The 13,558-nt window shown below is 39.3% G+C and overlaps 1 protein-coding gene across 10 annotated transcripts in view; it reads left to right on the top strand.

The window, feature by feature from the left end:
* The window catches only part of MADD (MAP kinase activating death domain), a 75,119-nt gene that overhangs the window by 39,905 nt on the left and 21,656 nt on the right, over positions 1-13,558 (top strand). For 7 of the 10 annotated variants that reach the window (XM_026082391.1, XM_026082389.1, XM_026082388.1 and 4 more), the window contains 7 exons: positions 282-488; positions 8,524-8,621; positions 8,970-9,053; positions 9,986-10,144; positions 12,309-12,417; positions 12,985-13,047; positions 13,423-13,543. In XM_026082391.1, coding sequence (XP_025938176.1) covers positions 282-488; positions 8,524-8,621; positions 8,970-9,053; positions 9,986-10,144; positions 12,309-12,417; positions 12,985-13,047; positions 13,423-13,543 — 841 coding nt within the window. The remainder of the gene's footprint in view (positions 1-281; positions 489-8,523; positions 8,622-8,969; positions 9,054-9,985; positions 10,145-12,308; positions 12,418-12,984; positions 13,048-13,422; positions 13,544-13,558) is intronic. The other 3 variants (XM_026082393.1, XM_026082394.1, XM_026082390.1) reach the window with 1 other exon arrangement.

Genomic DNA, 13,558 nt, shown 5'->3' with positions numbered 1-13,558 from the left:
GGCTTCCAGTATACAGGAAAGAGAGCTATTTGAGTATCCCCAAACCAGCACCCAGGCTTTCTCCTCTACTGTTTCCATCAGTGTCGATTTATCTGCAAGCCATGGTGACCTATGGGATTAAATGTGGGACTGAGCTATTTCAGTGCCAGGCTTAATGATGTAGGGGAAACAATTTGTCTCATCCCTTCCCCCTGTCTTTTCCTTCCTGACTGTTCTCTCCTACTCTTTTTCTTCTTCCTTACGTTTTTTTTGCAACACTTTGTTGTTCTTTGCCTTTAAAGAACTAGAAAAAAGAAAAAGAAGTCCGACAGATGGCGCTGTCACTCCAATTGGCAAGGATCCTGCATCAACCCCGAGAGCAGAGCCGAAACCTGTGATGCAGCTGCCGGTACCTCAGCTCATGCCAAAGGCACCAAGCCCTGCAGGGAAGGGGCCAAGGGAGTTTGACACGAGGAGTCTAAAGGAAGAAAATTTTATTGCTTCCATTGGTGTGTACTGAGGTGCATGTGAAGTGCAGGAGGGGCTTCTATCTTGGCATTAGGTTCTATTTGCATTTTCTTCATTTTAACACTCTACATTGCTGCTGTAACATGCTTCATTTACACCTTGGATCGCAAGGAATAATCATGTGTGTCTTCTCTTGCTCTTGGAAAAATATTTTCCAGGGCAGTTTTCTCCCCAGAGCTTTCTAGTTTTAATTGTTTCTGAATGTCATCACACTTTAGACAACTTTGTTTTTTGCTCTATGGCTGATGTTTTCAAGTAACAGAAAATGGCCAAAGGGAAACAGAGCCAGTAGGACTTTGGAAAGGGCAAATATGGAAGGGACTGTGTGAAACAGTTTTCATTCCTGACTACCTCTGGATTATTGAGTGTGTATCCTGATAGAAATGTGAACCAGAATCTGATAATTGTTAGTAATAAAAAAAAAACAGAACAGATTTCATTGCTTATATGTATGCATTTTAGCTTTGTAGTGTCAGTGATTAGGACTGATGGATCTTCCTTCTGTGCAATGGCAAATAGAATGCTTGCCCTTCTAAACAGCATCTGCTAGGCTTGTTACTGGAAAAATTTCCACGCATGTTCCATAGCTGGAAAACAAAGAAAATGACTGGGGAAAAAATTAGAGGTAAACTTAGAATTCTGTTTTACCTTTAAAAAAAAAAAAAAGTTGGGGAGGGGCTTTGTAGATGTAGGGGGGGAAAAAACAAGATTTAGGTTTGGATCCAACCTGCATACAAGAGAAACGTACCATCAGCAGATGAGGAAAACCCTGTATCAGCTCCAAAAATGTTATGTTAAATTTTAGCCATTGCTTCTTATATCCTGTTTAAAAGAACTTTTAAATGGAATCATTGTATGGAAGATTCCTTCTAAAAGCAGTGTGCTACAGTGGGACTATATATCCAGTATGTTGTATAAGACAAGGGAATGTGTGCACGGGGTGCTTATGTGCAGAAGCTTCAGACGATCTTTGCTGTGCCCATGTACTAGCTGCAGGTTGAGCCCTTCTGAATTGATGCTGAGTCCTTCTGAYTTTGCTTTCTTGATCCAAGAGGTAATGGAGGCAATTGCACAGAAACAAGAGGCTTGCACTCTGTTTGGAAATCTCACAGGGAGCTAAAAGAATTCAGATTTCCAGTATTTCAACTTAGTGGTTTGGTTGGCTCTGAGCTATTTAATTGCTTTTCTGTAGAAAAAGGGAAAAGGCAGGTATGTTTCTGACACAACTAAGAATAAAACAAACTCTGGGCCAGAATTCTTGTGAAGAATGAAGAGATACTTTGGATTGGATTGCTCAGCTAGCTCCTTTCCCTCAGATGATATTAATACTCCATGAAGGGGGAAATCATAGGGACCCCAGACAGTTTGTGTTTGTGAAGCATTGTAAGAAGTGCTTTGCAAAAGAAGTACTATTTAATACTCTCTGTTAGAACTACTGTTGCCAGAATATTAGTCTTAAACAATTTCACAATGTTCAAGGACAGGCAACAGGAAAGTGTTTATTGGTGGTTCTGATGCTCTAATGGTTTCCACTTGTCTTCTACGAAAATAAATTACAAGGAGGATATGATTTCACCAAATCTGGACAAGGACAGTTTGAAAGACTTCCATGTGTTTCCTGAAGCCTTTTTATCTCTCTTTCTAACTCCTTTTATCTGTCGCCAAGAACCGTGAACTACTGTGCAAGTCAATCTTTGAGAAATTACTGTGAAAACAATGTAGCATCCATGTTTGTCTGACTCTTGATCTGTAAGTAAAGGGAATTTCTCCTGCATTGCAGGAGGATCATTTAAAGCTGCTTTGTATTCCCTTTTGGTCATTTACGGAAGCTTCCATAAATGACAATACCTTGGATATACAAGGTCAGAGTTAAAGTCATGGCTAGGCTGAAATCTCATCTGGAGTGAAATGCAGATTCTCCTCTTAGTTAAACTAACTCTTCTTAAGAGAAGAAGCATTTGGTAAAAATTTAAATTTGTTGAAATAACAAAATATGTGCAAGTAATTCCATTTAAACATTAAAAAACACTGGAGCAGGTTGTCTAGATAGACTGTGGAGTCTCCATCCTTGGAGATATTCAGAACCTGAATAAACAAGGTCCTGAGCAACTTGCTCTAGTTGACCCTGCTTTCAGTGGTGAGGGTTGGACTAGATGATCTCCAGAGGTTCCTTCTAACCTCAGCAATTCTGTGATTGTATGAAGTTTGGATGGTACTTACAGCCTCAAGTTACAGATACGTAAATAAAACTCAATAAATCAGTTGGTGTTATGTAGACAAAATGCAAATAGAGACACTACCTGTGTGCCCTAATCTGAAAGAGGAAACGCCAGAATGAAAAGTAGGTCATCAGCATCGTGAAGTAAAATCATGTACAACCCTTTGTTCCCAAGAGCTGCTGTACATGCACTGTATGTTAATAATGGCAATCAAACTGGATCTCTGAGATCTAGAGATATGATAGCTGTACAGTTTTCTTGCACTACAGGAACCACACCCAGGAGATTAGCAGAATTCTCAGAAGTTCAAGGTGGATATGTTCCTGCTTAAGCCCTTTTGTTGTTCTTCAGAAAGCATCTGGCTGCCTACTTCTCTTTTCAGTTTGTGGTACTGATAACAGGGAAACTTGTTGGTGTTCGTTGTTCTTATTTGCGAGGTGAAGAGTGAAGGTTTTTTATCAGTCAAGGATTGGTCTTTGCTTTAATGCCTAATTGCCTTAGCTAGGAAATTGATTGTGAAAATGATGGTCTCTGATCCTTCCTTTCCTAAAAGACCACCAGTTGTTTGCTTGCTTCCAGGGTTCCTGTATTTTTCTAATTACCATGGTCTTTACCTGTATTGCTGACCTTTTGTCAGGACCCTGGTGGCCCTGAAGTTGATAGATGATAGTTTTTCCCCTTTGCGCTAGTGGCTGGTTTAGTTTTATTGCATACTTAGAGTAGCTGTCAATGACAGTTTCAGTATTTTCTAAAGTCTACATTTCTTTTTTTAATAATTGTTTAATGCTTGCAGCTCAATGGATATTCTACAGTTTTTTTGGAAGAGGGAAGATTGTGCTACCTATTATTTAAATTGTCTGTATGAGATCCTTTCTGGACCTGCTGTCCTGTTCAGTTCAGGCACAGTATTTTCTGCCCATTGAGTTTATTGGAGGTTTTTCTTTTCCTCCTTTACAAGGTAGTTGAGAGTAAAACCTAGGCTCTTTTTAATGTGCTGGGAAACACTCTACATTCTCAACCCCTTCTTTGGCATAGACTAAACTTTGAGACAGAATAGTTCTAAGAAATGCTGAGTTAACAGGCAAGTCAGATGAAAGTAATTTAATAGCAGGTATTGTAGCTTTCAGACTGGTAAAACCATACAGATTGAAAACTCAAGAGGCCAGATGTTTTCAAAGCCTTTGTAACAAACAAATTGAGCACATCTTTTAAAGGGATTGTTGGTGTGTACCAGCATGTGCTGAACTAGATAAGCCTAAAGGATGCTGTTTGGATCCATAAGCAATTTTATCCTATCCATCTGTGCGCTTATCAAAGTTGAAGGAATATCCATCAATCACAAAGCAGAAATGGAAATTGGTTGGCTAGCAGCCATCTTTCTAGTCCTCCTCCCTTTTTATATTTTCCTTGCTCATGATACTTTTAATGGGAATATCTTGGAGCCTTTGTCCATAATTGTAACACTATCCTTTTGTTTTTAGGAGACCTTTTTTCCAAACAGAATTTTTTTAGAGTCTGTCTTGCCTTAATTTCTGCCATCTGCAGGGTGAGATGGGTTCCCAGCACACTTCCGGTAGCCTTCTAGTTGTGCAACAAGTTCCCTAGAAGAGCAAGAGAATGTTGTGCTTCCTTTTCCTTGCCTTTCCCTTTGCTGCTTTTCCAAGTGTCTGTGCCTCTGTACCATTCCCAGCCTCAGCCACGCTTATGAGAGAGGACAGCGCCCAGCATTCAGACTCAGTTCAGCATTCCAGCTTGTAACAGTGCCTTTGGGCCAAGAGGCCAGCACCTGGAATGGCTGGATATTTCTGAGCACAAAGGATGATTGCATTTCAGAGGGCTGAGGAATGTGGGTGAGAGAAAAGTGCAAGTGCCCCACCACTAATTTGTCTCAGGGCTAAGCTTCAAATGAAAAGAGTATATGCAGGCTCCAGATTTTTTTTCCTTTTTCCGCTGTGTTGTATGCTCTTACCGAATCCCTTGACTTGGCTGGAGTGCTGTGACCTAATTCAGATTTTGGAAGGTGGCATTAAGCACAACTAATATCTTACTCATTTTTCTTCTTCCCTATTTTGCCATTCTTCATACCCTGATAGGAACAAACGGATGCTGAGGAGTTCAGCTTTTTGTGTGAAGGACCGGTTGATAGGCAGTTATGCATGTTTTGAGAATACTGCCGAGTCAAAAATAATTTGTTTTACTTGTAAGCTTTTCTCTGTGTTAATTTAAAAAATATAATGTTGGTTAAATATTGTATTAACCTACAATTTTAACTTTCTTGGAATTGCTGCTGCTGCTTTTCAGCTGTTTTCTTTTAATGTTACAGACTAAAGATATGAAAACATTTCTGTTTAATTAGAGCTTCTGTGATGCCTACGTTTTGGGGAGTAAATATCTGACAATCTTAAAGTCCTTTCTCAGGAAAGGAGATGAATTGCAATGTTGTGTTCATAATAGCTGTTTTTGCTTAGTTGGTTCACTGCATGAAGTCATTTCTAACATTTGAATTTTCTAAATTAGAGATGATGCAGTGCACTATTCCTAACTTTGAGATCTTGCAAAGTGGTTGTTAATTAACCCTTCACTCAGTAGTTGTCATAAATGTCTGCTTTTTTTGGAGATGAAGGGGTGGGTTTTTGTTTGATTTTTTTTTTTTTTTCCCCCCATTTTCACCTGTCTGACCAGCTGCTGACTCTTTCTCTTTCTCTCTTGCTTGCAATGCATCTTGGGTAGAATTGTGGAACAAGCACCAGGAAGTGAAAAAGCAAAAAGCTTTGGAAAAAACGAGTAAGGAAATGATAAAAACTCAGAAACTGACTCCCCCAGCCTCCCCATAACTGCCAACTCCCCAGGTGCAGGGTGAGCTTGCATCTATGGCACATGGTTTTTATACCCACAAGAGCAAAAGGTTATCATCCAGGGGAAAGCCTGTGTCACAGAGGAGGCCAAATAGATCAATTTGCCCTGGGGAAACTGCATTCAAATGTCTTCCCCTCTTACCCCCCATATGTTAGCCTCTTCAGAGAAGGAGAAGCATATCTTGCCTCCTCACTATATGAGTTATACTTGGAATGATTTTAAAAGACATTCCATCTGCTTTCTTAAAAATTAGAGACTGTTTTTTGCCCAACAAGTACTTGACATGAATATGTAGTTTGATTGAATCTTATTGGAGTGAAGAATTCTCTATTCTTTCAAGCCCTGGGATGGCAAATTTTGTTACCTGGCGTCAGCTATGGATAGTTAGTTTCTGACTGCAGTCAATCTGCAAACAGGAAATTGCTTTTGAGGAGGGGAGAGGTGGTGCATATGAAGAACTGTATTTAGTGATGGTTGTTAGAGAATAGCTTCATAATGAGGAACCTGATTTTGTTTCTATATCACATGTTTAAGAGAAAGGAGTGAAGTAGTCTGAGGTTGTTTGCAGAGTCTAGTAGTCTCTAAATCTGCAGGAATCTTATCATTGAAATATGTATACATGTTATCTGCAGATGCAGTACAACGTTTTGTTGTTTTGATTATCTCTATTATAAATAGGGACATATGATATACAGACAAGAGATAGTTTATAACAGCTGTGATGTGGTAGGTGTTTTCCAACTGTAAGAGAGCATAATTCCTGCTTTGCAGAGCTGATGCCCTTTTTACAGAGTGGAGGGGGGAGAGGGTTAATAGTAAGCGGAACAGATAAAGATTCCTGACATTCTGATTAGGCCTGGATTTGTTGCATTAATTTCAGGCTCCTCAGTTAGATACTTCAGTTAAGTGCAAAGGAGCATCTGGAGTCAATTCAGAATGGGCCGCCTCTGAAGTACATCTTAGTGCATTTAAGATCTAAATTGATGCCTGCCAAGGTAGGAGGGTGTGTAAGACAGACACGTAGCACATGCATACACCTACTCTCCCAAAATGGGCCCTTCAGTTAGGTGCCTACATTAGAAGGGATAAATTGGGGTTTTGATGTTTCTGTGTAATAGTTATCCAGCTCCTCTAACAAGCTAAGTGGAGGGATGCAAGTGCCTGTAAAGTGATAGTAACAGCATGTGATTGTGGTTAATGTGCTCCTTAAACTCTGTTACCGGTATTGCCCACCATTGTCAAATTCCTGAACTGATTTAGTCAGCTTCACTTACTCTGAAAGTCAAATTGACAGAATGTCAATATGTTGGTGGGACAGGGAACTCTTAAATTACTTAAAACACACAACTGAAGTTCAGTATTCTTGCTGAAGTAATGATGTATAAAACTTTACGCTGCATCGTTATTCAGGGCTAGAAATGGTAGCCATTTGAATGACTGTGGAAATAGGAGACTTCTAGAAACATGACATGTTTCAGTGGAAAATATCCTAAGAACTTGGGATTTTTAGTTGGTCTTGTGTTTTCTAAATTTTGTTTACATTTTTTTCTTTACATTAGAATCTTTGGCAATTTGACTTACAGTAACCAAGGCATATGGATTTATATGTAGAAGACTATAATAAATGAAACTTCTGTAAAACATTTCACATGGAGAATTCTTGGTTAAGTAGTAAGCTAGTACAATCTGCACAGCCCGCTTATGGCTTTGCTATTCATAAGTTACATACCATCTCAAACTCACTCCCACAAATCTTTGTATATTATCCTTGTCTTTCTCCCCTCCCTTCCCTCTCTCTTTACTTTTTGCTGTCTCCCCCTCTCTAATATTACCTATAATATAAACATATTCGTAATTCCCAGGTGGTTGTGATTAGTGGTTATAAGATACGGTGGCATTGTTTGCTGAGAGATACTGGATATAGTCATGGGTATAATACAAATACTCCAGCTGCTGGTCATGTCTTCCTGTTACTGAATGGTTGGCAGATATGGATATGGCAGAAATTTTGCATTCAGTCTCTTCCCCTTTCTGAGCTTAGTGGTTTTCTGTGTACAGTCTATAGCGCATTCTTTTCCTGCCTTGTTACTTACAGTGCTTTCCAAATTTTTTTTCAGGCTCTACCTCTCCTTCATTCCCTTCTTTTCCTTCTGCCATCCCATCAGAGGACAATAGATAATAGAATTTGAGAACTGCATGGAGAATTGATCTTCAAGTTCTCTCTCTCTCTTTTTTTTTTGCCCCCTCTGTTTTGTTCTCAGACTGGGTAGATTAATGAATGCATGACTTAAGGCTTTTGCTGAATCCCTCTCTACTGATCTATGGTGATTGCAAACTCTGGAGAGCCATTTGATATGTAATTGGCAAATGTTGTGAAGTACGTCATACAAGCCTCTTCCTTGAAATTCTTATTGATGTGACACCAGTTATCACTCTGCTTTGTGTGTTCATGCCATGTTTTGCCTGATTTTTGCCTAGATAATTTTTGATGGGCAACCTAACAAACTCTGCCAAGAAATTGAGCAAATTAGCTGTTCAGAAAAGTATTCTGACTTTACATACTTATGTATCCTTTATTTTACCAGGAATAAAGTAAGTGGCTTCCCAGAGTTGAATGGCAACTGCTCTGCATGTATTGTTATAACTGGAAGCTATTTGACCTTTGTCTGTCCTCTTCTCTCTTTTGAATGGCTAATAAAGGTACTGTTTAGTGATAGTCACAGTTGGGCTATGCCTTTGGAGTATTTGAAATCCAAACTAAAACTTGAACAATGGCAGATGTATCCTGCTGGTCTTGTTGTTTACAGTACCAAGGAATAAGAAATCAAAGAAGAAAGAAAGTTGTTTTCATAGTATTGTCCCTGCTTCCAGTCTGTCATCTGCTTTCTGCCATACTGGTTTTCCTCGGTACAATAATGATCTACTTTTTCCTTTTGCTCAGGGCCAGAAGGTGTGAAACACTTTGATTTGGGAGAAACAGATGAGAAAAAATCACAAATCAGTGCAGACAGTGGCCTCAGTTTGGCCTCAGGTTCTCAGGTCAGTCTCTCCTATGCTTGTTTTACTTACATGATAAGGTAAAGGATTCTTCTAGTTACTACTTAATTGTGGAAAGACTTCTAGAGTCTGAGAATTTCTGAAAGGCTCATTTAGTAATATTTCTTCCCTCCTTCCTTAGGGGACTGATCTTTGCTAACTCCTCAATTGTATGACCCCATGGTCTATTTGACATATAGACAGTATGGTCTCTTTAGCTGGCTTCCTGCGGCAAGGAAACATAAGGCCTGTGTTTTAAAACCCAAAGGAATGGGAAGTGGTATTCTTCCCTCATGAAAAAAATTGAACTAATGTCTTTTGTTCCTGTCCCCTCTATATGTTTAATTGCAGAAGAGTGATTTGGACGCTGTTCCCAGCGGAGGACCAGCAGTTATGGTCCGAAGTACAAGCCAGGATTCTGAAGTTAGCACAGTGGTAAGATATGCCTAAAGTGAAAGCTTGATGTGATTCACTGGTTGATAAAGTGGGGGAGGGCATTTTGTGCATATATTTTTGTGTATGGTACGGCTGCGCACTGCCATGCATACATAATAGTGTGTGGCTGGCAAGCAAGTGTGCCTGATGGAATATGCATACAGTTCTATTAGCAGATTGCGTCCTTCATATATGATGCTCTTTGCTGTTATGTGTTCCTACGGATTGGTGACATATGTATATCTATGGAACTGGTAGATTGCAATCACTTTATAAATATGACTTAGTCCTGTGTAATACTGCCTATGAACAATAAAAGTTTAAAAGTGTAACCTGGGAGTAAAAAAAGCAGATGGTTCAATGCATTAAGAGTAAGTGCAAAATTTCTGATGTATTAATATAAAGCACTTGAACCATATCAAAATATGGCGGCTCACTTCTTATTAACTGCAGGGCCTGGGGGGAGAAAGTAGCAGAATGCGTTCAGAGATAGGGAATGAGCCTGCTTCCTCCCACACGTTATCTGATGTGGCATATTCCAGGGTAAAGCCCAAGGAACTTTCCTGTTTTTTTTTTTTTGGGGGGGGGGGGGTTGTGGTGTGTTTTTTGCTTTTTTCCTTCTTTAAACTGCTGTGTACCTGTTAATATCTAGCTTTCCATGACCTGTTCTCAGCTTGGAACAAGAATAATACTCTGACTATCTTTCTCTAGTGGACCCAGAAATTATATTTCCTGAGAGGTTTTTGAGTCTCTCTCCATCTTGCTCTGCATAGCAGGATTTGGTGAGAGGATCATATCATTAAAAGAGAGATGCCAAAAGTGGCCTTCAGTTGTACTGCTTATTAATTTATGCCTTAGGAGGAAACACCTTTCAACTTTTCTTTCCACAGTGTCTTGTCTATTGAAGGTAACTGCTTTATTCTTCTCCACAGGTTAGTAACAGCTCCGGAGAGACGTTAGGAGCAGACAGTGACTTAAGTAGCAGTGCTGGTGATGGCCTGGGTGTGGAAAATGGTGGCAATCTGACAGGGTCGAGGGGTACTGTGTCAGACAGCGAAATTGAGACAAACTCTGCTACTAGCTCTATCTTTGTAAGGACACTCCAGACTTTCCTTTTCTTCTTCTTCTTATTTTTTTAATTAAATCTTGTACTGTAATCATTTCAATGTGTGTGCATGCATGGAAGAGGATCTCTGATTATATTGTAAGGATTAGTCAGCACTGACTTACAATATATACTATCAAATATATACTACAATACCAAAATATTAAAGAATTAAATTTTGTATGGATCCATGAACTGGTTTTATTTCCTGTGCAATACATGGTCCTCTGAGAATAGTAGATTCACATCTCAACCGATGTTACAGGTTCTAACAATGTTTGTCTCCCTCATTCAGTGTTACTCTCAACCAAGTGTACATTTAATCCCCCTTCAGATACATAACAACTTTGGGCATTGTTCGACCTTAACTAAGAGGAACTGATCCCGTTCTGTAGCAAACAGCTGTTTGCTACAGGAAAATGATGATTCATCATAGGTTTAGCAACTGTTCTGTTGCTTTTAAAGCATTACTTTAATACTGTCTGAAGCGTCATCATCACTTTAAATATCTGCTCCAAGTTAGTGGATCTGTATGAACTAAAATTTAAGTGGTCTGAGAGCACATTTTGTTTTTAAAGTTTTTGACTATTGTAACCTCTAATATACATGTTCTTACCAAGAAAACAGTTATATACCTGATTTGGTTAAGCTGTCCTATCAGCCAAATATGAAATGAACTTGCAATGCCTCAAGATTGGTCTGTGTTCATTATTTTATAATCCTGATTAGATTGTTAAAAACCTTTATATGGTCATTTACATCTAATTTTAAGTAGCAAACAAAATCATGCTTCACTGCAGGTTTCTTCAAAGAGCATGAGTATGGTGTAACCATGTCAGCCTGTTTAGTTGCAAGATAGTGTCTTCTCAATTTCTAGAGCTGGACTTTTTAAAAAACACTTTTCAGTTTTCTGGATATTTCTACCTGATTACTGAATCTAAGTGAAATTTTAAGAAGCCCTGCAACAGGGATTTAGAACAGAGAAGCCAGGGGTATGTGATGTGAGATGAATGTCAAGTACTGCAACATAGTTTATCTGGTGGTAGGGAGACGGAAAGGCTCACTTGCTTTATCTTCTATTAGTTGCTGGCTGATAGTCCCTGCCTACAGTACTTCAGACCAAATGATATGTAGTAACTTGTTAAATGTTGGTAAGTTGACTGTGTGTCTGAAACTTTATGAATGATAAATGAAAGATAAATATGTAAAGCGTGATGAATTTGAGACAGAACTCGGGTATTCTTATTCTGCTTGTGAAAACCCATGTTCTGTGTAGTCCTGAGAAAGTCGCATATTTGTTCCTCTTTTCCTCCCTATCTGTAAAATTACAGTGATATTCAGCTTTATTTCAAACAGTGAGAATTCAAGTTGCTCCTCTGTCACTGAACTCCAAACCTTGATACTATCCTTTATTCTGTCCAGTTTTTCCATTCTACGTCTTCTGATTCTGGAAATCTGTTATTGCTTATGTACATGGTGTTCTCCATTCTGGATCTTGGCAACAGCTTGAGCTTTTGTTATTTCTGGTTGTGGTATCTGTTATACTCTAGGTTTCTGTTGCATCTTCCTGTGCTAGTTGTACACACTTCTGTGATGAAAGCTACTGTATGGCTTCTCAGCTGTGCAAAGCAGTCCAGCACTGTCATGGTCAATCCTGAATAATTTGACTAATGGCTCGTTTATGTTGGGGTGCTATTGGGAAGTGTTCTGTTTCATTAATTTTCATTGGCTTCTGAATAATTTCATTTCCCCCTTTCTGCCTCATCCTCTAGCCCTGGTACCACTTTGGCCTTTACACAGTCTTGCTTATGTTGTGTGTGAAGTCCTTTGTACTCTTTTAGCCTGGGATTGTCCATTTGCACTTGTTACGCTTTGCATCAGTTTATCCGAAGGGAAACATTTTGCTTCCTCTGTGTTTGATTTCTTTGCACCTCTCTCTTTTTGTTTTTCTTTGTCTGACTGTGGACTTTTAAGTGTTTTATCTGCCTCTGTGAACAGAGCAGTTTGTTTCTTCTGTGAAAGTCTGTGGGAAAAGTGTGTATGAAAGATAGCTTGGAAGCTGCGTTTGTTACTTACAGCAGGGGAGTGCAAGAAACAGTCCTGCAGGCTGCCAAATTAATTTTTCTGACCATATTTTGTATTATTTTCAGGCAAAGTCTCATAACCTGAAGCAGAGTGCGAAGGATAACAAAGGCAGTACTCCAGGGAGAGGTCCAGAGGATGGGAACCAGCGTGTCTATCTCTATGAAGGGCTTTTGGGTAAACTTCTTTTTGGTGGGCGGATAGACTGAAGTTCAAATGAAGTTGTATCTGTGGCAGGCTTGAATTTATACATTCCCAAAGACTTTGTTTTTAACCATTTATTGTTTTCCATACTAGCAGAGTAGAGGGGCACGTTAGGGCATTCAGAGTAAAGAGAAAGATTTGCTGGGGAGATTGAATAAGAGTAAGAGAAGGTGGGTGACAGGTGTAATTTGCATAAAATATAGTTTGTCCAAGCCCCATGCTGTTCTTGAATGTGAATTAATGCTGTGGACTGCTGGGAAAAAGGGGGAGAAGCAGCTTAGCTCACCACATGTGGAAGGCTGAAGTGTATTGCTGTTCTTTGCAAACAGATCCTTCAGCATAAGTCATTAAAGAGGGATACTAAACTTGGAATACTAATGGCCCTTTGAATGTTTCCTTGAATTAGGAGTATATTGTTGCTGTTGGGTTTTTGTTTTGTTTTGTTTTTAATGTATTTCATCTGGACTTGCCATTAATCCAGAGCTTTCTCTTTTCCTATTTTTCATCCTTTCTCATTTCTACCTGCTTGGAATGGTGCAGGTAGGGATAAAGGATCTGTCTGGGACCAGTTAGAGGATGCTGCAATGGAAACCTTCTCTATGAGTAATAATCTCTTCTTTCCACTTCTCTGTGTGTTTACCATGATCTGTGTTTGTGTGTGATATTCCTGTCTCTTTGGGGCAGTGTTAACAGCAGATGAAAGAAGGTATGCTCTTAAGGAGTAGGGATGAGAGGTTCTTTTGTGGAAGGTTTTGAAAAGATTATGCCATGCATTAGAATAGGAGATATGTCCTCTCTTCTCTTTCACTTTTTTTTCTGTTGTGATATTGCTTGTGAATTTTAAAAAAATACTTTTTGTCTTTTTTGAGTATGGATTGTGTGTTGACTTACGTTATTTTCAAGGAGTGGGAAGGAAGGGGAATTAATCTTCGAGTATTTAACTGGAATAAATGCTCACTTCCTGTATTCATTGCACAGGCAAAGAGCGCTCAACTTTGTGGGACCAGATGCAGTTCTGGGAAGATGCCTTTTTGGATGCTGTGATGTTAGAGAGAGAAGGAATGGGGATGGACCAGGGACCCCAGGAGATGATTGACAGGTAAAGTTCTTTGGT

The sequence above is a fragment of the Apteryx rowi genome, unplaced genomic scaffold (assembly GCF_003343035.1).
Source record: "Apteryx rowi isolate R43461 unplaced genomic scaffold, aptRow1 scaffold_574, whole genome shotgun sequence".
Classification (NCBI taxonomy): Eukaryota; Metazoa; Chordata; class Aves; order Apterygiformes; family Apterygidae; genus Apteryx; species Apteryx rowi.
The sequence above is the reverse complement of the archived record's forward strand: the minus strand, read 5'-3'. Positions and strand labels throughout refer to the sequence as shown.